General features: G+C 39.2%; 6 protein-coding genes across 6 annotated transcripts; 2 read left to right on the top strand and 4 right to left on the bottom strand.

The window, feature by feature from the left end:
* Positions 1 to 359: 359 nt before the first annotated feature.
* LOC141813805 (protein RETICULATA-RELATED 6, chloroplastic-like) lies at positions 360 to 7,156 on the bottom strand. Its single transcript, XM_074701789.1, has 8 exons — positions 6,624 to 7,156; positions 5,103 to 5,267; positions 4,804 to 4,896; positions 4,630 to 4,745; positions 2,308 to 2,406; positions 1,931 to 2,236; positions 1,615 to 1,779; positions 360 to 935 (listed from the first exon to the last, which is right to left on the bottom strand). Exons 1-8 carry the CDS (start codon positions 7,092 to 7,094, stop codon positions 662 to 664), a joined length of 1,689 nt encoding a protein of 562 aa, XP_074557890.1. The 5' UTR covers positions 7,095 to 7,156; the 3' UTR covers positions 360 to 661.
* Positions 7,157 to 8,716: 1,560 nt separating this feature from the next.
* LOC141813157 (vignain-like) lies at positions 8,717 to 9,996 on the top strand. Its single transcript, XM_074701069.1, has 4 exons — positions 8,717 to 9,161; positions 9,226 to 9,461; positions 9,525 to 9,668; positions 9,766 to 9,996. The coding sequence occupies exons 1-4, from the start codon at positions 8,717 to 8,719 to the stop codon at positions 9,994 to 9,996; spliced, it is 1,056 nt and encodes a 351-aa protein (XP_074557170.1).
* A 167-nt stretch (positions 9,997 to 10,163) lies between these two features.
* On the bottom strand, positions 10,164 to 12,198 carry LOC141813155 (glycosyl hydrolase 5 family protein-like). Its single transcript, XM_074701067.1, has 4 exons — positions 11,737 to 12,198; positions 11,375 to 11,622; positions 10,782 to 11,302; positions 10,164 to 10,705 (listed from the first exon to the last, which is right to left on the bottom strand). The coding sequence occupies exons 1-4, from the start codon at positions 12,172 to 12,174 to the stop codon at positions 10,212 to 10,214; spliced, it is 1,701 nt and encodes a 566-aa protein (XP_074557168.1). The 5' UTR covers positions 12,175 to 12,198; the 3' UTR covers positions 10,164 to 10,211.
* LOC141813156 (isocitrate dehydrogenase [NAD] regulatory subunit 1, mitochondrial-like) lies at positions 12,192 to 13,856 on the bottom strand. Its single transcript, XM_074701068.1, has 4 exons — positions 13,282 to 13,856; positions 12,909 to 13,148; positions 12,752 to 12,830; positions 12,192 to 12,679 (listed from the first exon to the last, which is right to left on the bottom strand). Exons 1-4 carry the CDS (start codon positions 13,807 to 13,809, stop codon positions 12,405 to 12,407), a joined length of 1,122 nt encoding a protein of 373 aa, XP_074557169.1. The 5' UTR covers positions 13,810 to 13,856; the 3' UTR covers positions 12,192 to 12,404.
* Positions 13,857 to 15,661: 1,805 nt separating this feature from the next.
* On the top strand, positions 15,662 to 23,058 carry LOC141813502 (putative RNA-dependent RNA polymerase 2). The gene is made up of 4 exons (XM_074701470.1): positions 15,662 to 16,198; positions 16,852 to 18,743; positions 21,282 to 21,432; positions 22,139 to 23,058. Exons 1-4 carry the CDS (start codon positions 15,677 to 15,679, stop codon positions 22,883 to 22,885), a joined length of 3,312 nt encoding a protein of 1,103 aa, XP_074557571.1. The 5' UTR covers positions 15,662 to 15,676; the 3' UTR covers positions 22,886 to 23,058.
* A 150-nt stretch (positions 23,059 to 23,208) lies between these two features.
* On the bottom strand, positions 23,209 to 25,990 carry LOC141813379 (ras-related protein RABA5c-like). Its single transcript, XM_074701339.1, has 2 exons — positions 25,582 to 25,990; positions 23,209 to 23,691 (listed from the first exon to the last, which is right to left on the bottom strand). The coding sequence occupies exons 1-2, from the start codon at positions 25,907 to 25,909 to the stop codon at positions 23,375 to 23,377; spliced, it is 645 nt and encodes a 214-aa protein (XP_074557440.1). The 5' UTR covers positions 25,910 to 25,990; the 3' UTR covers positions 23,209 to 23,374.
* Between the last annotated feature and the right edge of the window lie 720 nt (positions 25,991 to 26,710).

Genomic DNA, 26,710 nt, shown 5'->3' on the forward strand with positions numbered 1-26,710 from the left:
CACAGATAATTGCTCTAGCATCTCGGCCCCAGAAAGCAAACATTATTTTACCAAACAACTGGTACAAGGTAATTCTATAAGACTTTTACCTACTTCATAATTTGCACCATCCTTGATTTATGACCCTGCACAGTATCATTAAATCAAATTGATTGTGAGGTTAAAATGAAAGGATGAACAATTAAACCGATTTTAAAATTAAAATCGTAGATTGAATGATTGATTGCGATGACCTGAATTTAATCTTCTATTTTAAAATGAAAGGATTACAATAAATCAAAGCCTACATGCTTTAAAATTGATACAACCTAGGAGAGTTTCTTGGCAGCAATAATTATGGATCCACAAGTTCATGAATATGGATGGAAAGCAGTTAAAAATTCAACTGACTCTGATACTTGAGAAGATTACAGCTGTAAGAAAGAATATCTATTCGTCTTTTCTACAAAAAGAAAAGGAAGAAATTCAGACAATGCGCAAAGTTTTATCTGGTCATCAGATCATTTCTGCAGTGAATTGACATTTCAGGGGCATTGTCTGGTGACTATGATACCCATATTGCCATCCTCAGTTCAATCTAATATTGCAAGAACGTAACCGCAAGCTAGGCCTAACACCTCGCGTAAGAAAATTGTTGTAGTCGTCTTAGGATAAACTAAGACTATGCTGAACTAGCATTCACTTTTTTCCTAATGATTCTCTTGCGGCGAGGTTTTGTGGGTGTGGATTCAGGTTCACCATTTTGCTTGATTCCAAGCAACCCAAGACCAGAAATTACTGCATTCTTTGAGATGAACCATTTCGAAGGCGAGCTTTCCACTGAATCTGAATGTCTGCTGTACGCCTTCAACAAATCCTCTGACTCAACAAGAGGATCTGGTTCTAGGCCAAGCCAAGCGTGTCGCGATGTTTCTCCAAGCTGAGCATTCAGTATTCTGCAGAGAAATTTCAGGAAAAATGTAACCAGCCAATAGACAGTAGCCTCTCTACTATGTTATATAAAAAAGTTACTCTTAAAGATGAGCTTCAGACATTGTGAACTGATGACATACTTTATTTAATATAATATTTAGGAATTTAGCCTTATGCATAGCCACAACACCCACCAAAGTGGTCAATTATGAAGTGTTTAGTCAATCAATTTCCATTATTTTTGAAAGAAATTAAGGAGAGAATTTTTGGATTTTCTTTATTTGGTTTACTTTGCGAGAAAATTTATAAACTATATTTAGCAATTTCAGCCAAGCAGCAAATTTCATTTGGTCCATTTTTATTTAAATTGCAGTCGCTTAACTTGGATAAATCAAACAAAAATATAACAAATAAAACCAGAGTGATAATGTGAAGACTATAAATTAACTAATTGGAAACGTAGAGAACTATTGAAAATTACTAATTACTAGACAAAGAGAAGTTGGGAGGCATCAAACTACCATATTGAACTATGGTAATGTTAAGTAATGTGCAAGCATACATTAGTAAGTTGTAATGGTATCATTAAAATAAAATATAGTACTAGTATTTTAAGATACCTACTACTGTGTAGAAAAAATTTGGAGGTTAAAAGAAAAGAAGAATAAAAGCTGCTAAAGTGCATCAACCAGATAGGAATACCTCAATGCTGTGCTAAAGAAGATTGCAACTCCAAGAACATCGAAGTGGTTGAGCATAGTTCTATCGATCCCATTTAAAAGTTGATAGCGGATGTTTGTATATAATCCTAAAAAGGCACCATAGCCAAGAGCATTGCTACTTACAGAAGGAATTGTCACTGATAACCTACCAGAGTTAAGAAACCATATAATTAAATTATATTCAAAGGGTTATTCATAATAAAGGGGGGCGGGGGGGGGGGGGGGGGGGGGGGGGGGGGGGGGGGGGGGGGGGGGGGGGGGGGGGGGGGTGGGGGGAATAGATAGAAAACACCAACCTTCCCTCCTTCTTGGCAGCAAAAGCTTTTGATATAGCACCTTGAATTGTTCCTGCAGCTAGTCCCAGTAAAGAAAATTCTGCTGCTTTATAGAAGAAAGAGTAAACTCTCTTCTGCAAGTCAAATTCTCTCATAGGATAGCTATTCTCAAAAATGTTGTTTGGAAGTTTCTGAATTGTATTTTCCAAGTCAAAGCGGAATGTATTCCCATATGAACGACAAGGTGCAAGGGACCAAACAATTATTCCATTACAAGTCATTGCAGTAAGGACATTGACGAGTGCCAATTGCCATTCTTGCTTGATTCTACATCATGGAGGACAGATTAATAATCAGAACATATAATACATCTCCCTTTCTTGTGGTTAAGGTAGTACCTCTCTTTGCGATTTTTGAACTCCCACCAAACAGAACAAGCACAGGTCATTGTCTCTTCTAGCAATAATTTAACTAAGAAAGCTGGATCTGCAATCATTCTGCAAATCACAACAATAGAAACACAAACATGAGAATCGTAGGTTAGCAGATGCTGATAGGTAGACAACTGACTGAGAAACCAATAAACCATAAACAACTGGCATTTAGGCAACGTCCATCAGCTCATTCTAACATATGATTCTGCTTAAACTTTTACTCAAAGCTTTAGCAACTATGACTACACGGAAAGACAAACTCTATGGAGCCACTACAGAAAATTGCCAGCAAGAGAAAGACAACCAAATTGGTTAGGAAATTGTGACACAGTTTTAGAGCAGTAGCCGATTAGTCAAATCTAATAACTACTTTGCAATTGTGATCAACTGAATGCTTGGCATTCAATGCTAAACTTATATCCTTCAGCAAAAAAATAAAATCTCTATATAACTAAAATGATTAGAAACATTTGTTATACTTATAGGTTTAATGTACACTTCCAATACATTCTCTGAACCAGCCTTTCTACTCACCTACAAATGTCACTAGAGTACAATGTCTCTACTCTCATTTTACAGATGGAAGGCTGGATAAAGTTTAATTGTATCCAAGTTTACATATAAAGACAGACTAATGTATAATATTCTGTATAGATGACTTGCATAACACATTTGCACCAATCTTCCATTTTTCAAATAACTACACTATGCTAGTTTAAAATAATTGGAAACTGCCGTCTCTAGATGGAAACATATATGAAGAATGTACATGTTGGGAGACTTGATGTAACTTTAGTATACATGTAAATAAACATGCGTTGGAAAATACAAAAAAAAAAAGATGTGTGAAATTCACTGCCTGTGAACCAACCAAGTTAAAACAATGATCACCATTCATATGTGTAACTCATTAGCATAGAAGCAAAATCTACATGATGGTACTTCATTTTTGTCAAAGAAAAAGGATGATTTGCACAGAAGAAAATCACAGAAAAAAAGAAAATTGAGTAACACAATGAAATTTGTCTAGAATATTAGCATTTTCAGTGCCAAAGTCAGTCATATGATATTTATGGGAATTCAGATGTAAAAATGTCATAAGGCACATCAAAAAACCACAAGGGCCACATGAATTGTTAAGATTTCACAAGCACATGGAAACACCATAGATGATAATCATTTAGATGACATATACTAGTTAAGATCTGTGCGAACTCAATTGGGAGATAACACAGACACAGAGCAAGTCTGTGGCTATATTTTAAAGCTTACCTATGTAATGGAGAAAAAAGTTCCACTGTATACTAATTTGTCTGAAGGGCTATCAAGATTAAACATGATAAAAGAATATCTAATAACAATCATTCAAAGTGTTATACAAATTGATTAGATTTATCATAAAGTTAAAAAGAAATATTGGTAATATAGAGCAAACAACATATTAGATGAACAGCCTCCATCACCTAAACCAAGCAAGAAAACCATCAATATAACTCAGTAAGAAATGTTCTTAAGAAGTAACAAGGGTTACATGCATCCACCCCCATTGGCATTGCAGATACCCCTGGTACCTGTTACAATTATATGCAGTTTCCTTCTTTTAACTATGAAATATTACTGAGTGTTCTGCATATTCTTCTCCAGATTCATCATAAAATAATCTATTTCAAAACAGACAAGTTAAAAAAAATACTCTGTTTGCAAGTCTATTAGACCACTGGTATCGATTAACATAAAAATTAGCATAACTGTAAAAGGTTGAAGAGGGGAGTACTTCCTAATCTGTTGCGTAAGAAAAAACAACACAACTTAGAATAAAGAGCACAAGATAACAATTTCACAATAATTGTTATAGTTTATCAACATGTAACATTTATACTAAAATATCAGGAAGATATTCTTCCAAAGAGTCATTTCATAATTTCATTCTTTGAATATGAGCCCATGCCTAATTATAGTATTCTAGGATAATTCAACTGACCAGCAGTTAAAACTTAAAACATTATATCAAGAAGAGGATGTGCATTCTTTTAACCTTCATAGCAGTTACTTATTCATTTACAAACAGATCAACAAATTCAATTTTAGATTAAAATATCGAATCAAGCATGTTGAATTAACTCATTAAATTTATATGCTTAGTAGATACTGTTGCATCTCCATACTACAAACATCGATAAGAATCAATAAGATTAGCCATTGGTATCTCATTAAATTGAAGCACTAAAATGAACACAACTGTTCATGGAGGTATTTAATTATTGTTGACATTTAAAAATTAAGTACCTTCCAATGAAAGCCCTAGATAACCATTCAGGAACTGTTCGAGAAATGGCTCTAGAAACAGTTGGTCTTGCATTAATTGCCAAAAAGCGCACCATCTGGGCAGAACTCACCAATCCCTGTGGCACTCATAAATTTAATACATTTCCCTTCAATGATTAATATACAGGATATTACCATTTCATAAGCTTGTCTAAGACCAGCTGGCAAGTTTGTCATGCTCTTGTACCATTCCTGAAGCACGGCATCTACAAACTTCTTGTCAAAAAGCTACATGAACAAAAAGACCGTAACTTTTAATATGGACATGCAAAAAATGCATTGCTCTTAAATAAGTGGTCACTCCTATAACATATGTGACAAGTAAAATTACAGATTTTAGATTACATCAGATGCTCAATACAGTTGTTTTGAAAGACTGTCAAAGGGAAAAAAATATTTCGAATTTCAAAGGAAATTTTAAAGAATTTACAAACCTCTTGAATAACTATGCGCCTTCTGAACAATCCACCTTCCTCTCCATCATCCTCTTCGTCAAAATCATCAAAGTAATCATCATCATCACCATCGTCATCTCCCCCATCACCTCCTCCGTGGAAATTCTTTTTTCCTATATCTCCTCCTCCACCACCAATTTCTAACTGCATAACACCGCAAGTGAACAACAAAGATGTTAAGAAAAGTGAAATATGGTTCTTATGACAAGGCAATCATTTAATCATCTAAAAGCAATGAAAATCGGACCTCATAGGACTTACAAGCTTCAAAGCAATGACAATTACAGGCCCTTTACAAAGATAATGTAAGAAAAGGCACATAAAAATTCCAATCTTGCATCCTTAGATTTAGTTTTTCCAAACCAATATAGAGGGAACTTGAAACATTTTGTAAGTTAGTAATGTGGAACTGAGGAGAGGAGAATAGGTGGACAGAAGGCAGAGATGAGATAAACCAAGGAGTAAATATTAACTATTATAATGAAATTACAACATCCATACACCTATATATACACTTAGAATCAAGGAAAACATGGGGATGGAGGGTTAGTGAAGGTCATGTAAATCCTTACCGATGAAATTACAAGTTCACCCAAATGACATATAATAAAGTAAAATATAAATAGGTGGTCGAGTCAGTTAGTTTACCACTTCGACAAAGATTATAAAATTTTCAGATAGACAAAGATAGCACATGCCAACTAGCGGTTATCACAGCATGACAGTTGCATTCAAGATCAAGCATCTGTAAGATTAGCATGTGTATATGGATACCAACCACACTCTCCTCCACCACTGGGGTAACTGAACTCTGTTGGAGAGGAGAGAACACAAGATCTCATGAAGAGAAAGGAAACTGAGTCCTAAAATTTATATACAAATGAGACCTAAACTGGAGTATTGGATAAAATTGGCAACAATTGTTGACAAAGATAGGAGGCAATCCAAAATCTTTCCCTGACATAACGCTGCAAATTTTACCAGGTTTAATCAACTTCATCAATTGCTTTATTTTTGGTCCTTTGGGCAGTGTGACAGTTTGGACACCCAGATTTCACAGTTGACAGTTATAATTCCCAAAAGACAGACAATACGTTCAGTAGGCCTCAACTCCATATCCACATATGTTTAAACAATCATTAGAAAGCGCAATATACAAGAAGCACAAAGCAATGAAAATATGATTCTTTTTATAACTTTACACTATCAAATAATTGCCAAACGTCGCTAACCTCCACCAATATCTACATAAATTGGATGGAACATAGCCGACATTCCCAACCTAGAGCTCAATTCCTTAATGAAGGCAAAACATAGGCAGTGAAAGGATAGTATTATGCAAAAGCATCGCTGAGCAACATCCAGAATATTTTTTAAAAAAATACTAGAGGGTGAAGAACGAGAGGACAGAACAAAGGGAGAAGTTAATACTTTCCAAATACGAAAAATTATGGAAATTCTACCAAGAAAAAAAAAAGAATCCTAAAATTACCCAAATACCTGGGGATTCGACTTCCTCGTCTTCTGCGACAGATCAAGCTTCGACTTCTCCAGCGTCACAGCGCCAATAGCCCCATACTTCTTCCCCCCTTTCATCACCGTCGAGGACCCAGAACTCACAGAGGACGAGGAGCAGGATGGCGTCCCGGAATCCGGCGACAGAGAGAGGCACCGCTCCATCGACTCCACAGGCGACAGCGAGAAGCACTGCTCCAGCCCCTCCCTGCCGTCGTAATCCACAGGCGCCGGGGCATGAGCGGAGGCGACGATCATAATTCCGGCGCGATCCCTACTGGATCCGAGGCCGAGGGGAAAAAGCGCGAGGCGGCGGCGGTGACGGCGGCTGAGATTGGAATCCTGGAGCCGCAAGAAAGAGAGGGCTCTGCGCGGCGACGCGAGGTGAGGGCGGTGGAGAGCCATGAGGGGCCGCGGCGACAACGAGGACTGGAAGGCGGCCTGGGAAGCCATCATCTCCGCCGCCTCCTTCCTTCCTTCCTTCCTTCCTTCGCTCCTGTTAGCTGTTATCCCCTTTCCCCGCTATCGCCAATCTCCCCTTCGCCCCCTCCCAACTGCTGTTATATCGTAACCCTTCTTTTCCTTCCCATCCAAATCCCGCACCATGACCTAATCCTATTGGCCAAATTCGACGGGCCCACCAGCCCACAGCCCAACAGCTACTCACAGCTCTCGTTTGTGTCCTTCGTGAACTTAAAGAAACACGGGATTCTCCTCTGAGGCTACAGATCGTTTGAACCAGTCCATTGACCGGATCGCGAACCGACTGAAACTAACCCGGTCTCGACCACAATTTAAGTGCGTTCATTTTTGTTTTTTTAATGTTCCGGCCGGATGCCGCATACGGTTAAACCACTAGTCAAGAATATGCCACCTCAATCGTTAGTGGTTCCGCTGATGAGAAGAACTTGAGGAAGAACGAACGGATTAGCAGAATGCCAAAGTTTTCGACAGAGTCATTCCGACGCTCAAGTCAGTTTATAAAAATGACAAAAAGGGAAAAGAAATAGTGCTTAAAGAATCTGAAATTCGAGAGAGGTTTTCGTACCCATGCTAGAGTTTATATATTCAATGAGAGAGATATCTATGTGGAGACAGATTTTGTACATCCCTGACAAGTGAGCAGACATGATAGCATTTAGGGGACAATGTTTGTAGACCTAATAACTATCCTATGACTCAGACATACGGATCATTCTTGTCTTTTAGCTTAGAATGGAAATCCGAGATGATAGAAGCCTGACAACCTAGTAATTGTTCCTCTTTCGTGGCAGGACTCACACGCTTGAGCGTCTTGCTGCTAGGTGTTACTAGATTGCCTTTAGATAGGGAGGTACCAAGGAAGGACGACGTCGGAGTGACATAGAGTGATCAAATTTATCGAGGTAAAGTCGATCGAGACCGAGAAAGAGACCGAGTAGCTGAGCCGCTTAGAGCCGAGAGCAATGGGAGGCGCCTGAGGTCAAGACTGAGCGTATGAATAAGTGAGTAAAGTAGTCGGATCTGTATTCGAGCGATCGAGATAGTCGGTCTCATGATCGGGTAGCCGAATGGTTGAGTGGCTGAGATAGTCTAGTGCCGAGTGGTTGAGTGGTCGAGACAACCGAGTGCCGAGTGACTGGGTGGCCGAGACAGTCAAAGTACCGAGTGGTCGAATAAAATCGCAATTGAATCAGTTATATGAGACTTGACTATTGACCCATTGACTTGTCAAGCTAGATTGATTATTGACTCCCGTTTTATCACGTCAACCCTCTAAAAGACCCATCGTATCAAAGGGTAACGTAAAAGAGGACAAGAACGGTTAAGATGCCATAATATTAAAGCGAAGCCTCAGGCACCGAGCTCTATCTATCTCCAACAATAAGGCACTCCTCCATCACCAGCATCGCCATGCAAGGACGAGGATCCCATAACAGAGTAACAAACTCCTACATCGACATTAATCTCTCTCCACTGTAGCAGCAGCCCGGGCAAGGCCTATATAATCGCTTCCAGCGTGCGCCGAGTATCCATCCTCGTCCCATTCCTCCTGCGAAGGAAGGAAGGAAGGAAGGAAGGAAGGAAGGAAGGAGGGAATGGGCATGGCACTGCTTGTGTTCGCGGTTGCGATAGCGCTGGCCTCCGTGCGAGTCCAGAGCATCCCCTTCACCGAGGAGGATCTCGCGACCGAGGACAGCCTGTGGGACTTGTACGAGCGGTGGTCGAGCCACCACCGGGTGGCTCGAACCCACCGCGAGAAGCACCTGCGCTTCGATACCTTCAAGGACAATGCCAAGTACATACACGAGTCCAACAGGATGGGAAAGAGCTACAACTTGAGCCTGAACAAGTTCGGGGACACGACGAGGGAGGAGTTCAGGAGCACTTACGCCGGCTCCAGGATCAACCGCCACAGCTCGTTCAAAGATGGCAGAACCGGCGAGGGGAGCTTCATGTACGAGAATGCCGTCGACCTCCCTGCCGCCATCGATTGGAGGCAGAAGGGCGCGGTCGCTAACGTCAAGGATCAAGGCAAATGCGGTGAGTTTGATCGACAAATAGATCAGGACTCTGAAAGTTCAATTCATTCAAACATTAATTCTAGGGAGCTGTTGGGCCTTCTCGACCGTGGTTTCGGTGGAGGGGATCAATCAGATCAGGACGAACAAGCTTGTGTCCTTATCTGAGCAAGAACTCGTTGATTGTGACACCAACACTAACAGAGGATGTCACGGAGGTCTAATGGGCGACGCCTTCGACTTCATCAAAGAAAATGGTGGAATAACAACGGAAGAACTCTACCCTTACGTAGCTAAACAAAACAAATGTGACATTGAGAAGGTATATATATAGCTCCAAGTTGAGATCTATAATTCCATTAGCATAAACAAACTGTTGTCGCAGAAAAACTCTCATGCCGTGGTGATCGATGGGCACGAGGATGTTCCCATCGACAATGAGGATGCTCTCATGAAAGCCGTGGCAAATCAACCTGTATCGGTGGCTATAGAAGCAGGGGGTGGCAAAGATTTCCAGTTCTACTCTCAAGTACTTTGCACATTCCATTGTGATTTTCACAATCTTTTTAATGTGTTCTAACTAACCAACATGGTTGCCTGCTTTCTTTTCTTTTCTTTCATGATAGGGTGTCTTCACAGGGAGTTGTGGAACCGATCTCGATCATGGAGTTGCGATCGTTGGGTATGGAACGTCTTCTGATGGGATGAAGTATTGGATAGTGAAGAACTCATGGGGGCTCGAGTGGGGTGAGCAAGGGTACATGAGGATGCAGAGAGGGATCTCAGCAAAAGAAGGGTTGTGTGGCATTGCCATGCAAGCTTCTTATCCTGTTAAGACATCTCCCAACCCAATTTAACTACGAGTCTTAAGAAGCTTTGAAGATGTTTGCCAATGCCTAAGAAGAAATTTAGTTGCTATTTTATAAGTTTTCAGACATGTAGAACATCATGGCGCAAGCAACTACATAAATAGTTTAAATAAGATGATGAATGAAATCCTATATTATCATCTTCACAATCCAAATGATCGATCGAAGTTTGCATAGATTTATTGCTTCAAACAGATTAACAGTCATGCTAGGGGATGTGCTTGTTCATTTGCTATGAACTGAGGAAGAAACTTTCTCAAGATTAGGCCATTTACTTCCCTATTGCTTCTTATGATACTGAACCACTGGCTGTCCGGATTGCAAGTTCCATCTGAGCTTAAACACTTGCAGAGATCGGTCACGATAGCGCCTTTGTCTCCGATATCCAAGCACATAACACCACCATGGTCTGTAAGATTGGATGAAATGTGCAATTTCGAGTCTGATATCAGCTCCCAGCTCGATCTGCTATCCTTGCAACTTGTCCCCAGCTTCACTGATTTGCCCACACCTTCAGCTCGCAAGCAAAACCGGGTGCCTTTCAGCATCAGTTTTCGGTTTCTTGTGTAGCTCCAGGCATCGGATTCGGAACACTGTCCCAGCTGAATTTGTTTCAGTTGAGAGTTCATCACAATGCAAAGGCCAGTCATTGGATGAAAAATGACATTGTGTGGTGAATTTTTGGAAAGGCCAGGACCTGTGGCACAATTAAGCTTCATTTCATAATGATCTCATACTAGAAACTACAAATGTTTTGCAGAATTAGAGCATACCTAGGATTGGATCTTGGATGGCAGCAAGTCTTTGAAGAAAGCTGGAATTCCTGGGCTTACTCCAGTCCCAGCTCAGAAGTCCATATGTCTCATCAAACCCTAATTGCCCTTCTCTCACATAGTAACTTCCTTGCAGTGCCCAAATAGCCCAATCTACATCCTTCTCAGCTGCATAACTCAAGAAACAGTTGAGGAATCTGTTATCAACCTCGTTTGCACCACTTTGATCGACCCCAAACTCAGACAGGAACAATGGCCAGCCTTGCTCCAACAAAAACCCTCCTTTTCTCGTGATGTTTCCGATTACCATCGCACAAACTTGGTTAGGGTCGTCGCCAGTCCAGTTGCCACCGTCTGAGAAGCCATACCAATGGTACTCGAACACAAGCTTTCCTTTGAAGCTCAGATTCACCTGGTTTCGAGACAGGAAGCTGAGGTCTTTGTCATAATCCAGACCAGAGAGAATGACAAGGATGTTTGGATTTGCTGAATGCACAATCTCTGCACCTCTTTGCATGTACCTGATTTGTGATGACGAAGACATGTGTGACAGAGTTTTGAGCAAGCAAGAGAAGGATTGTTGGATTTTGTACCTGTACCAGAGGCTGATGTTTTGCTTCGGACCTCGGAGCTCATTCCTCAAGCTCATGCCGACGACGCTGGATGAACCATTGAAGATCGTTGCCATCATCTCCAGGCCTTTCAGCCATTCATCTGGGTCGAAGTACTTGTCCCCGAAGAATCCATTGCCATCGTATCGACTGCAACACCAACCTGGTTTGCTTATCTGGTTGTCCAGGATCACCATCAGCTTGTTGCTTGCTAGATTTGACACAACAGTCTGTTCAACATGGATGAATGTGTTTGGATGATGATGTTAGAAATTTGCATATAAAAAGGGTGAAATCTGGTTGAAATCCTGCGAGAAAGCCAGAAAGGGCAAGATTTGGGGGACCTGGAAGGCCTGGAGGAGGGTGAGATCAAGCAGGGCGGGGTTGTTGACGCGGACGCCGGCAGTGGACTCGACGAGGCCGAGGCCGTCCAGCGAGCGCCGGACGGTGAGGGAGGCGAGGGAAGGGTCGGTGAGGAGGAAGAGGGGCCAGGTGAGGCGGACGCAGTTGAACCCCATGGCGGCGACGCTCCTGGAGATAGCGTCCAGAGGCTGCTTGCTGAGCCCCTCTGCCACCGCCGGCTCCAGGTGGGCCGCCCAGTTGGCGCACGCCAGCTTCACCCGCCGCCCCGCGCCGTCGACGATCCATCTGGAGCTGGTGGAGAGTGGGAAGACGACGTCGGCGCCAGAGGAAGCTGGTGCGCACGGGAGGAGGAAAAAGGAGGAGGAGAAGAAGAAGAAGAAGAGGAGGAGGAGGCAGTTCGTGGCGGATGCTTTGACCATGAATCCACTCTGGTGGTTGCGCTGCGACAAAGACGAAGACAACCAATTTATGGTTCGAGTCTGGATCAGATTTCGCCTTCACGCAACAACAAAAAACTGCTTCTTTAATTATTGAACAAAAATCAAGATCTGTACAATAATTGAGCGTGGAAAAAGAAAAAAGCAAGAACAAACAAAGAACGCAGAACAAAAATGGAAACAAGGAATAAGCAAGATCAGATCGCTTTCCCTCATTCCAGATTCGCAATGACTGCATCCACGACTTCCTGGGTCCTGCTGCTCCCTCCCAAGTCCTTGGTCCTGCATCTGCCTCCGGCGATCACGAGCTTCACGGCGGTCTCCAGGCGATCGGCGAAAGACGGGAACCGGAGGTGCCTCAGCATCATCGCAGACGACAATAGCAGCGCCACCGGGTTCGCATTCCTCTGCTTCTCTATTTTCTCATTCCCCACGTTGCCAGCCGAAGCACCTTGCTCGAACACCGCGTGATCTTGTCCGACATTACCTGTGATGATCAAGCAGTTCTATTCGATTCTCAAAAAGCCAAAAATAGCAGTCAGATCTTTGTGGAACCAACCTCCAGGCATGACGCCGGTGCCTCCGGCGATCCCTGCGGCGGTGTTTGCGATCAGAGTGCCATAAAGATTCGGCGTGACCTGCAAAAGATGGTGTGCACTTCAGCTTCTTTCTGTTAACGAAGTTCTTACAGAAGCAAGAACACATCACACACATACCATAACATCAAACTGCTCAGGCTTCGAAACAAGCTGCATGCAACAATTGTCCACGATGATCTCGTTATACTTGATCCCTGGATATTTCGTTGCAACCTCTCGGCAAGATTCCAAGAACAATCCGTCTGCGAGTTTCATGATGTTGGCCTTGTGCACGGCCGTGACTTTCTTTCTGTTGTTCAGGTAAGCATACTCGAAAGCATACTTAGCAATTCGCTCAGAACAGAACTTTGTGATCACCTAGCAAATGCATCAGAAAGACAAAAAAGGCAAAGATCTATTTCAATTCAACTGAAATAATTTAACAAAAAAGGCAAAGATCTATATAATCTACTAGATATTTATTTTGTAAAGCAAAAGAGAAAGAACTTACTTTGAGACTCTCTACGACACCAGGGACGACCTCGTGCTCTAGACCGGAGTACTCGCCTTCGGTGTTCTCCCTGATCACCACGATATCCACCTTCTCGTGCCTGGTCGGCAGGCCCTCCAGGCTGAAGCAGTGGACGAGCGAGGCGTAGAGATCGAGCTCCTTCCTCAGCTGCACGTTTAGCGAGCTGACCCCTCCGCCCGTCGGCGTCCGGAGGCCGCCCTTGAGGCAGACCTTGTTCCTCCGGATCGACTCGAGCACCTCCACCGGCATCGCGGCCATGTCGCCGTGGACCTCGTAGGTCTCGAAGCTCACCGGCGCGTGCATCGCCTCCATGACCTGCCGGACGGCGCCGGTTACGAGAGGCCCGATACCGTCGCCAGGAATCAAGGTCACGCGCCTCGGGGAGCCGTCGCCCGGGCGGGGCATGTAGGTCACCGACCGCCGGAAGTCGGTAGGGCCATGCAGTTCGCGGCCGGTGCTGGCGCCGCGGAGGAGGTGGCGTAGAAGCGGCGAGGCTCGCCTCGCCATCGAGTGGAGTTACGGATTTTGGACGGGGAGGAGGATGGGGATTAGGTTGCAGATTAGAGGCGTTGACCTTGCGATTAATAATTCATTAGAGCATCATTATAAGACTCCATTGATGTTAAATTCTTATTACGGAGGAGTGTTATAATACCTTTATGATTAAACAAATAATTGAGCCCGTTCAATTAAAAATGAAATTTTAACAATTGTAGAATGATGTTATAATACTTTATTATTATTTTTATATTTTAATTATATTTATTAAAATGATTTTTTTAAATTGAATAAAATTTTATTAATGATTAGTTTTAAAAATAGTAAAATTATTATTTTAAAAATAAAATTATTATTAAAAATAATAATAATTTTAATACTTTAATTTTTAAAAAAAAATGTATTTATTTAATATGATATAATTTTAAGATAATTAGTGAATGGTGAAACTCATAGCATATCTCCAACGGATGTGTTAATGGGGGTGTTATAACACCCTTTGATGTTAAACACCAATATGGAGGGGTGTTCTCCACTTGAACACATTGAAAGTCTTGAACGCGTTCAAGTGACAGTTATATTTATTAAACGCATTCAAAGGCTGGGCCACCCCACATGCAATTTTTTTTATTTTTTATTTTTTATTTTTTAATTATATTTATTAAATGATTAGTTTTAACGGTTATTAACAGTTAGTTTTAATTTTTATTAAAAAATAATAAATTTTAAAATTAAATAAAATAGTTAATTTTTTAATGGTTATTTTTTAACAGTTAGTTTAAAATTTCATCTATAAATATCTATCAATGTGTACATATATTTTCGTTCCAACTCACTATACTCTCCAATTATACTCTCTAAATATTATCCTCATCTGTTTTTTAAATATATATAATTTTAAGATAATTGAGTGGATGGTAGGATCCATAATTAATGAATATTAATATTAAAAGGAATACGAGTGAAAGAGATATGTTGTTATAATGAGTATGTGATAGTGGACTACATGTTTTTTAATGGGGTGGAGGATGTTATAATGGATGGATTGTGGATGCCCTCATAAATAATAAATATTAATATTAAAAAAAATATAGATGAAAAAGATATGTTGTTATAACGAATGTAGTGAATGATACGGAGAGTGTAATACTAACAGTTTGTTTGGGAGGAGGTGAGGGAAAGGGAGAGAAAGGTAAGGAAGGGGAAAAAAAAATTTTTACCCTTGTTTGGGATGGAGTGAGTTAAGGAGAGGAAGGGGAGAGAAGGATAAGCTTTCCCCTTGCATGCCCATGAATTGACATAATTCTTTACACCCCAAATCAGGGTGTAAGGAAGGGGAAGGAAAACTTATAAAATATTTATTCCAATTATATCCCTATGTTAAAATATTAATTATTAAAATAACTCATCTATTAGATTTTTGTACCGTCGCTCCTCATTACATACCGCAACCGTCACAGGATCTCATCGCTCGCACTCTTCGACGTCGAACTTCATCGTAAATTTCTCGAAGATAAAATTTAAAAGAATATATTTTTATAAAAATATATGTAAAAATATTGATTTATTCTTTATCGTATCAAAATATATAGATTCTGTATTTCACATATTTATTATAAATTTTTTTATTTATTTAAGATTAATTTTTATTGATCTCATAAGTTATATATATATTTTTACATATAAATTTATTTTAAAAATAAAAATTTTTTTATAATTTTATATATTTAATCTTCATTTCTTTTTAACTTTTCAAATAACATTCGTTACACTAATGAACTTCTTTGAACATAAATACTTCCCGTTCTCTTGCTTCCCCTTCCGTTAATGAACCGCCATAAATTACCCAAACCCTAAACCTCTCTGATGACTGGGAATGGCCGGCGTTCGCGCTACGCTCGAGGTCTCCAAAATTCCCCTCACGGCAGTCGCTGCCGAACTTTTCGACTACTTCGATGCTTCCGTGGGTTCCGTCTTCGCCTGCCATATCGTCACCGCCCGCAGGAACTGGAAGTCCACGGGTTTCGGCCGCGTCCAGTTCGACACCTTCGCCGCCGCTGAGCGGGCTTGTCTCATGGATGCTGAAGGCCGGCTGCCCTTATTCCAGCATGCCCGCCTGACCGTCGCCCCTTCCCACAAAGACATTGTTGTTAGGGCCTCTGAGCCCCTGAACCGTCTTGAGGGAGCCGCGCTTCATGCTGGTGTGCTAGTGGGCGAAGGGCACATGGAAGTCTTCGAGGCTTGGGAACAGGTGAGGGTGGAGATCATGCCAGAGAGGGAAAAGTTGGAGCTTTTTGTGTGCTATGGCGGTGAGAAATATAAGCTCGAGGTTATGTTTGGAGACATTCTTGAATCGAATAGCTGTTGCTTGGAGGGACGAGAATCAATTCTTCTACGGGTTTGAGCTTTTTTGCTTTCTATTCTAATCTATTAGTTTGCACTTTGGAATCCTATAGATTGGATATTTCTATGTTCTACATGATTACATCGTAGTAATGTCTGTATTAATGGTGTTTGATATTGGTTATGACAAGAGTAACAGGAAGTTTTACCTGTAGAGGATGTTTAGTATGAAGTCTGTAGAAAAGACTAACGGAAAGCTTATGTTTGAATTCCCTTGTCGATTAGATTTTACAGAATCTGGTTTCTCATTTGATGCTTTGTTGTTGAGATTATAAAATTCAATCTTTTAGGATAAGATAATATTTTAGGATAAGATAATATTGATATTTATTCCATAATTCAATTGACTTTGCATATAATATGAGTGGTTTCTCATTACTGCTCCAAATATGGTTAATCTAACAACATGGTTTTGGGTCATAGTAAATAGGTCTACTAATCGTTCTAGACCCCCACTATTAAATGGATACTTGTTTTCGATTGCCTCTGGTCAGATCTTACCAGAGATGCTTATAGAGTTTGTTAGGAAAGGACAGCATAAATTAGGAAAGATCTGGAGGCTATTCTTTTACCTTTTTTCATTTGGATAATAGTTTATACTTGCCAACAATTGCTGTTGAATGAATTCTTCAATCTGTGAAATTTCAGCTCCAATATTCACCCAGATGCTTTGTAAGGATCCATGGACTTGAGATGGGGTCAAAGTTATCCAATGATCGTTTCCGAGTTTGCAGAGAGGATATCCAGTTTTTATGGGTCCGGACAACAGATTTTTCTCGAAATGGCTCTTTTGGGAAATCATTTTGTTACTGTTTGCAACTTGCAGATGGACTCTCATGTGCAGAAATCCTTAGAAAACTGCCCTTCTCTGGGGCACTCAGGGAACTAATACTTTCTAAAAGGAAACCACCTTCTCCTTCTTCCTCATTAGTTCCATTGATTAATTGCCTTGGTGATTGCTCTGTGCCATATGAGATTCTTTACCAGATAAATTCTCTAGTCCATATGCAAAAAATAACTTTCAGACAAGTTACAATTGACCTATTTGATATTCTGAGAGGATTGCCTTCAGACATAGCTATCAAGATCCTCATGAAGATGCACAAGTTGGATTCAACTTGCTATGATCCTGTACAGTTCATCAAAGATGAGCTGTCTAGGATAAAAAAATCTAGCACTTCTCCATCCAACAAGAGTATTATAGCACAGAATAGGATGAGTTGTTATAGAGTTCTCGTTACCCCCTCTAGAATTTACTGTTTGGGTCCAGAACTTGAGAAGTCTAATTATGTAGTAAAGCATTTTTCTGCTCATGCATCTGATTTCCTAAGGGTAACTTTTGTTGATGAAGATTGGAGCAAGCTTCCATCTGATGCAATCTCAGCAAAAATTGGCAGTGGTGTGTTTTCTGAACCTTTCAGAACTGGTATCTATACTCGTATACTATCTATTCTCAGAGATGGGCTTCCCATTTGCTCAAAAAAGTTTGAGTTTTTGGCATTTTCTGCTAGTCAGCTTCGGTCAAATTCTGTATGGATGTTTGCCTCTAACGATAACTTGATTGCAGAAACCATTAGAAAATGGATGGGTCATTTCAATGGCATTCGTAGTGTTTCTAAGTGTGCAGCTAGAATGGGTCAGCTATTCAGTTCTTCAACGCAAATAATGAATGTCCCACCTCACGATGTGAATATCATTCCAGATGTTGAAATCACCGCTGAAGATGGGAAGAAATACTGCTTTTCAGATGGTATTGGGAAAATTGCATTGTCATTTGCTAGACAAATTGCTCAAAAGTGTGGATTAAGTAATACACCTTCAGCGTTTCAAATTAGATATGGTGGATATAAAGGGGTAATAGCCATTGATAGAAAATCTTTTTGGAAGTTGTCCTTGAGGCGAAGTATGTTGAAGTTTGAGTCAGCTAACACAATGCTTAGTGTCACAAAGTGGAGTGAATATCAACCATGCTTTTTGAATAGGGAGATTGTGTGCCTTCTGTCTACACTAGGAGTCAAGGATGAAATATTTGAATCAATGCAACATGACCAAATGCAGTTGCTAGATAAAATGCTTACACACAAAGAAATTGCTTTAAGGGTGCTGGATACAATGACTGGACCTGAAATCAGAACTGCTGTAAAGATGCTGATTCAAGGGTATGAACCGAATTCAGAACCTTATTTGTTGATGGTGCTTAAAGCCCATCAAGAATATCAGTTATCGGATATCAGAAGTAAATGTCGGATCTTTGTTCCAAAGGGCCGTGTTCTTATTGGATGTTTGGATGAAATGTCTGTGTTAGACTATGGCCAAGTATATATCAGGGTAACTATGACAAAGGACGAGCTTCAAAATGAGAATACTAATTTCATAAAAAATGCTGACCAAATAACTGCAACAATAGTTGGCAAGATTCTGGTTACAAAAAATCCATGTCTTCATCCTGGTGATATTCGAGTCCTACAGGCCGTTTATGATCCTGTGATAGATGATTTGGGATTGGTTGACTGCCTTATTTTCCCTCAGAAAGGTAAAAGGTATGTTAACATGTGACTTTTAAATAAATTAAACTTGAGCAACACAATATTATATAATTATACATGATAACTTACAACTCTTTGATTTGGGACGTGTGTTCATAAATAATTTGGAAGTTACAATTCTTCATATATGCCAAATTGCTTTTGGGACAAGTATAGTTGGGGCATGCTATAAATGTTTTACTACTATTTGAGTAACTTTGAGTCAGTAAATATGATGCTTACTAAAGACTGAACTTATAATTTTGTCTCTGTTTATTTGTGGCTTTGATTCTGTAACTTTAACAGCAATGTATGCTTCAGTGCAAAGTCAGATTTATCACTAGCTTTCATGGAATTGAAAGAATCCTTTACATGATTTCACGTTCCTTGTTTACTGTGAATGCATGATAAGAAGCATGACATTATTTCAGCATGTCACCATTTAAAATTGTGATTTATGGTGTAATAAGAATGCATATGATTTGCAATACTTTGTATGAATAAAAGATTATCCATGGTTCTATTCCACACAAATATAGCCTTTAAGACTCTAACCATCTAACGACTTCATTAAATTATAATCTTTCACTGATCTTTGATCAATGAATTGAGAGTTTCTTAGACTGGTTGTGCATGTCAAAGTGAGAACTTTATTTAAGAATCCCGAGAAGATGAATTAGGGTTTTATTTGATAGGAGAAAAACATTCTCTTCGTTATGGAAAATTGCGTGCTCACTTTATAAATTTACTGATTCTTCTTTTAATTTGTCAAAAGAATGATATTAGTCAAATCATGATGATACTATGTAGTATAGATATCATTCTAGAAATTCATTGTTGAAATGATAATTGATGATAGAAGTACAAATTATTATTTCTTTTTGAAATTTCATATTGTGTTGACAGATGATTGAAATTTATTATTCTAATAAATTATCAAACTTGATGATAACCTATGTTGTCCTTGCCGCCCATGGGAAGGTATACAATACTATGCTGATGCTCGACACACTGCTTTGGCATGGACTGAAATATGCTAGGATGAATTAAGTTGACTAATGATATCTTTGCTAACAAACTTTTATTGACTTGACGTTTGTTATATTTTTTATTTTCTCTAAAATTTTAATTCAATTGACTATCTAATTGATATAGCCTTTTCTTTAGACAAAAAAGAAAAAAATTAAACTGGAAGGAGACTAAAGGTGTAAAACTTATATGAATCCATAGCAGCTTGATTTAATGTGTGTCGAGGGTTGTCATGATATTGTGCAATAAATTTTTAATATAATTCCTTATCCATAAACTTATGTTTAGATGTAAAAAAACAAAGTAAAATGTGAGTATAGGAGACAAAGTAGTCTGTTTTCATTTTTGGTACGCTTTGATATATGCAGAAGTGAGTATATGTTAGCGCACTTTGACACATACTCATGTCCGGTGTCAGCATCCTTCAATACATGCCGAAGCTTGTTGACTGTTGGTTCAATAAAATTATTATTCAATTAACTAATAATTGCAAATATTATTTGTACAATTAAATAAATTGAGGGGTATAATGGAGTAAAATCTATCTTAATGCATTTTAATACGCTTCAACGTGCTGATTGTCAACACACTTTGGTGCATGTTGAATCGTTTGGAGTTTTGGCATGGTACAATATCAAGTTTTATCATATCATTCTTGGTCGAGGGTTGAAATCCTGATACGGAATGATACTTTAAAACTTGGCTAGTCTATTTTGTATTGACTGTCAATATCTTTCACATAAAAGTTGGTTCTTGGGTCCTAACTATGATCACTAGTAATGCATGGCTCCATGCATCTCAATTCAATCATAGTTTTAAGGGAATTTTAAATAGTATCAAATCTCTTTTTTTTAATCTGAACCCTATGTATAGAAGTTTCAAACCTAAACAAATAAAAAGAATAGCTCGTCTTTCTCCACTGCTCGCTTGTTTGCAAAAAAAATGTATTTTTGTTTTTATTGTAGTGTATGTCATACACAAGACAAAGATATAGGAATATATTTGTTATGATGTATTTACCTTATGACTTTCTAGCAATAACATTTCATTTGATAACTCTATCAATGCATGATTTTTTTAAGAATGCACAATTTTCTGTCAAATTTTTTATGAGTACATTGAAAGTTCTGTTTTCAACTCATTTCAACTGCCTAGTTCTTCTTTTTCTACTTTCTATCTGCTAACGGTCATTGTAGGAAAACCAAATGAAAATCAAAGTGAACTAAATGCAGTGGTTCTTTATTTTCTGTTTAACATGCTCATTTATATATCATTTCAACTAAATGATTGTGACATATCCTTTGATGTTCACCTGCATACCCACCCAGAATTTGACACTACACCAATATATCCATCAAGAACAAGCTGGATTATGTGCAAATACTTGAAATAATCAGATCCAGCTGCAGAATGCTTGTTTAAGCTAAATTCTTTATACAACACATCTTGGAGTTATCATATGTATTGGTCTCTCTAGTAAATGCTTCATATAACTTGTTGCTATTGGCTACACACTTTTTGCAGACCCCATCCAAATGAATGTTCAGGTGGAGATCTGGATGGTGACCTCTACTCTGTTTGTTGGGATGAAAAACTAATACCTCCTGAGACTGATGCACCCATGGATTACACCCCCACGAGGCCTCGTATAATGGACCATGATGTGAAACTAGAGGTATGAACATTGTGATTTGTTACAATGGCCACTATTTTTTATACTTCATGTGCAAGTGTGCAACTAATCTGAGAGATATTATATGTTTTTCAGAGTAAGATAGCATTCATTTCTGCAGCATAGACAAGAAAATGTAGATGGATTATACAAAATTATCTACCACAATTTTTCTAAAATGACTAGTATCTGTCGTAAAAGAGAACATCGGCTACAAGTTGAATTCAGCAGTGGTAGTTCCTGCTGATCAATTGGTATACTTATGGCAAGTAATGAAGTTATAAACATGTTTGCATGTTCCACGTCTTGGTTTTGAGGCCAGCCATCATTTGAATTTGTACGATGTTCAAACGTAGGCAGCCTTGCATAGAGTTTGATGATAAAGGGACATAATGCATTTGATCGATCTCAGATATTTACTGTGTTGATGATGTTGTACAATCTCCTAATTTGATGCATCCTTTAATCTCCCAATTGGCTAACTAGTGGTATAGAGGATCTTTGTACCTATTTCAGGGTGATGCTTAAGCATCTTTATAAAAGAGCTAGTGAATTCTTATTCTAGTAGAATGCATGAGAACCCAAGTTTTTGTGGTTTTCTATCCATTATAGTTCACAGTTCATTTATTGAATTTTAGAGCTTTTGATAACCTGTAAATATGCAGTTATTACCTCTGATTATCTTTTTACACATGTTTTCCAAATGCAGGAAATTCAGAAGTATTTTGTGGATTACATGATCAATGATAACCTGGGCGCTATATCGACCGCTCACCTGGTTTATGCAGATAGCGAACCGAGCAAAGCGAGGTGTTCCAAGTGCCTCGAACTAGCAAATCTTCACTCCATGGCAGTTGACTTTGCAAAAACTGGAGCTCCTGCAGAAATGCCAAAAGCACTTCGACCCAAAGAATTCCCAGACTTCATGGAAAGAGACGAGAAACGCACATTCGACTCCCCTGGAGTCATCGGGAAGCTATATCGAGCAGCATCGAGTTATCATGGAGATTTAAATTCTGAAACCATCACTTCGCAACGGGTTTGCGACTATGATCTACTAGTCGAAGGTTATGAGGCATTCCTAGGTGCTGCAGAAGAATATTACAGCCGGTACGCCGAGGAGCTGAGGTCACTGATGAATTACTATGGAGCAGAACATGAAGATGAGATTCTGACTGGCAACTTGCGCAATAAGTCGGTGTACTTGCAGAAGTCTAGGAACAGATACAGAGAAATGAAAGACCGGATGTTGCTTGGGGTTGGAAACTTGCAGGAACAAGTTAAGGGTTGGTTCGAGTGCAGCTGCGCCGAAAAAGACATGTTCAAGATGGCATCGGCATGGTATCTTGTGACCTACCATCCGGACTATCGTCGAGAAACTCGATTCCTTAGCTTCCCTTGGATAGTAAGCGATGATTTACTGAGGATAAAGGCGGCTAAGACTTGGAAGAGTTGAATGTCATATGCAAGTATGTATGTGTTCATATGTAATCCTTGTGCATTATCTAGGCAGGAAGATCATCTTACTCTGCTCGCTCCACCTAAATATAATGCTGCTAAGTTTGTATGATAAAGATGGATGGAGTTTTCTGCTGTCATATTTACTCCACTTGTTAGGAACTGCCTCAATTTCATTATCAGAAAATCAGATCGATCGCACAGTTGATAGATGGTCAACCAGCTAAATTGAGTTGACTTCAAATTAATTGGGTAAAGATAGCCCAAATAATATATAGTACGATTATCTAAATGAATCGGATTGAATCAATCATCTTCCAGAATAACATACAGCTGCAGTTAACATTGGAAACTATACCAGTTCATTAACAAGTTCTTGATCTCAAAAAATTCTCAGCTTAAACAAAAATGATTCTTCAATACAGATATAGAGAAGTATAAAACACTCCTGAAACTCTTTCACATTGTTGGAACTAAAAAGACCATTTTAACAGCAGGATAGCTTACTCGAAGTTTGCTTTGTCTCATCAGTCCCATTGCTTGTAAGGGTTACCCTGTTGATGGACAATTCAGCTTTGTAAGAATCAGAGTTTAGGACCTTCCTGCTCACATTATTGTATATCTCTTTGATGACAATCTCGAAAGCCGTCTTCACGTTTGTGGAATCCAGAGCTGAAGTTTCAATAAAAAACAACCCTTCCGCTTCGGCAAGGCTTTTTCCTTCTTCAACCGATATGTTTCGGATGTTCTCCAAATCACATTTATTGCCGACGAGAATCTTTGCCATAGTGGTGTCACAATGCGCTGCATTACATTATCAGTCAGGGCTAAGATGCATAAAGGCATTATATTTGGAAGTAAATTTGTCTATCTTTGATGGAGGAACAAGAACTAATGGATAACAAGGTGGAGGTATTAAATCTTAATGGCCATCTGATATGCTTAAGGGAATATGCATATCAACCTAATGGGAAAAGAGAAAAAACAAATTTTCTTTTACCATAAATATTATTATAAATATATATATAATAACACAGAATTTGATCAGTTTACAGAAGTAGGAGGGTTCAGAATATTTAAATAACCAAGCATTCAGTTTCCAAAAGTAGGACGTCAAAAATATTTACATAACCAAGCAGTCAGTCTCTGGAAGTATAAAGGTTCAAGAAATTTAGATAAACAAGCAATCCTTGGACAAGCAAAAAATGCCTTAACCAATAATATAAAGGAGATATTAAGGTAATTTTGAAGGAAACTAATTTTAAGGTAACAACAAAAGCAATATATAGATATTTCTACTGTCCTTAACACACATGATCAAAGTTTCAAAGACCGTATCCAAGTGGTATGTAAGCTAACAGCAACACAGTGCATAACAGTATGCAGAGACATGTAAGAGCATATGAAGCCAGAATAAAAGATTTGTGCAGTCTGTGGAGTTATTGCACCGTGCGAGTTCTTGAGCCAGCCAACTGTGGCGCATAGCTTTGATAGTGGGGCATGAGAGCTGCTCTACATGGGACACAGCTAGATTTTGTAGCCTGGTTTGATGTTTTCATAACAAATTACCCATAGTGTGTCCCTTTCACCTAAAAAAAAATACAAATTGCTACTTAAATAGGGTAACTTATGGTTTTAATTAAATTTAGTTGAGTTTATATTAATTTGAATAACCAAATAAGGTTTAGCCACTTAAAAGGAAAGATCTGAAAGCTATTTACTTTCCTCTAATGATTAAAAATCCAAGTCAATAGGTAATAACAAGATCTATTCTTTCTTAATACCTGCATAAATTTCGCTAATAGTTCTTGCTTGCCATGCCATTCTGGCTTGATGAGCATATTGTAACTACCAATCAAGGTCACTTGCCTGCCTTTTAGCACTTTGATCCTAAAACTAAACTTATAAGCGTGCAGTAAAAACCACAAGGATAACAGCTAATGATGTTTGCCACTGAGCATAGTAACTACCAATCAAGGTCACTTGCCTGCCTTTTAGCACTTTGATTCTTTCAGGACCACAAGGAGGATGTACATACCTGAAGTAGGAAATATCTAACCAAATTCACTTTCAGGACCATTCTTTTGGATAGAAATCTATCAACAATTCTTGGTATATGCTTTGGTGTAAAGTTGGCAGATAAATCAGAGAACTCACTAAAGATAAAGAGAGTGATTTGTTGAGTCATTCTCTAGATGAAGAGATTTACACATAACTAAGATTATCCTTAAAAAGATTACCTGCATTTCGCCCTACATTGCTAACTCCATTTGCGCACACCCACTGTCTTTATACCACATTGGACGAAGGGTTTGTGACGGGAGCAGATCCGGGCGGGAGCGAACTTGCTCGCTATTTTAGATCAGAAAATATTTCTTCTTTTATCCGGTTATTAATTTCTGTTGCCAATTTTAACCAAATGGGAAAACAAATTATACATCTGTTCTTACGAGGCTTCTCAAACGACCGAGGAAGACAGAGGCAATTTATATTGGCACTACCTTTGGCAAACCTTGGTTCAAGCGCTATATCATTATTCAAATCGAATAAATTGTAGCATACTGCCAAAAAAAAAAGTTAGATCTACCGCAGAGACAAGACCCTCCAATTTATCGCCAAAATCAAGCTAATTAATCTCAGATCCAGAGTAACAATCGCGAAGATCAAGAGAGGTAGCGGGATTTGAGAACATACTGTTGAGCTCCTGCAGCCAGCGGGGGACACTGTCGAAGGTGGTGCGGCGCGAGATGTCGTAGACGACGAGCGCCCCGACGGCGCCGCGGTAGTAGGCGGAGGTGACCGCGCGGAAGCGTTCCTGGCCAGCGGTGTCCCAGATCTGGGCTTTAACTTCCTTGCCGTCGATCTCCATGCTCTGCGTCTGGAACTCCACTCCGATGGTGGCCTTGGAGTGGAGATTGAACTCGTTGCGGGCGTAGCGGGAGAGGAGATTGGACTTCCCCACAGCGGAGTCGCCTATGATGACGATCTTGAAAAGGTACTGCTCGCCTTCCTCGCCCTCCATCGCTGCGATTGCGATCTTTCCTCTCCCTCTCCCTTTGCTCTTCTGCACGACGGCCAGTGAGCGTTTGACTACAAAAGAAAGTGGGCGCTTCGTGGACCCTTTGTCAGTGACTTTGAGCTGTAAACAACAATAATAACATTTTATTCGTATATTTTATATCTAAAATAATTTTTATTTCAATATTATTATAATAATATTTGCTCTCATAAATTTTGATTATTTTATTTTAATCAAAATTATTATTAGATTAAAATATTTGTTTTCTGAATTTGATAAAAATATTTAAACTCCATCAAAATAATTTTAAGTTCATTAAAATCATAATAGTGGTGGAAGTTGCTTAAATAGTCATTACATATTTATAGTTAAATTTTAAAATTCTAAATTCTAAATATTTTATATTAAAATATTTTTTAGCAACTTAATTAAAATTATTTAAAGTTTATTTAAATTATTTTAAATTAATCAAAATTAATTTATAAATTAACGAAGTTTTGATGATTAGGAAAATTTTGAGTGTCCATTTGATTTTTGTTTTATTATTATTATTAACAAATGGGATTTTCTATTTTATCTCTCTAAATATAGAAATAAATAATGAAATAAATTTGTTCGCACGATTAATATACTTAAATTATGACACGTGACAGTATCTAATTTAATAGGAACACGTGTAGCTTTCCAACGCGATAATCTCTCTCTCTCTCCTCTCCTCGCGCCATTTCATTTCTGTTCCCGGTTCCTCGCCGATGGGCTTTCCCTTCCTCCTCCTCCTCCTCCTCCTCCTCCGTCTCCTTCCCC

The sequence above is a fragment of the Curcuma longa genome, chromosome 20 (genome assembly GCF_044706935.1).
Source record: "Curcuma longa cultivar G26 ecotype Majalengka, Jawa Barat chromosome 20, ITB_CL_G26_1.1, whole genome shotgun sequence".
NCBI classification, from domain to species: domain Eukaryota; kingdom Viridiplantae; phylum Streptophyta; class Magnoliopsida; order Zingiberales; family Zingiberaceae; genus Curcuma; species Curcuma longa.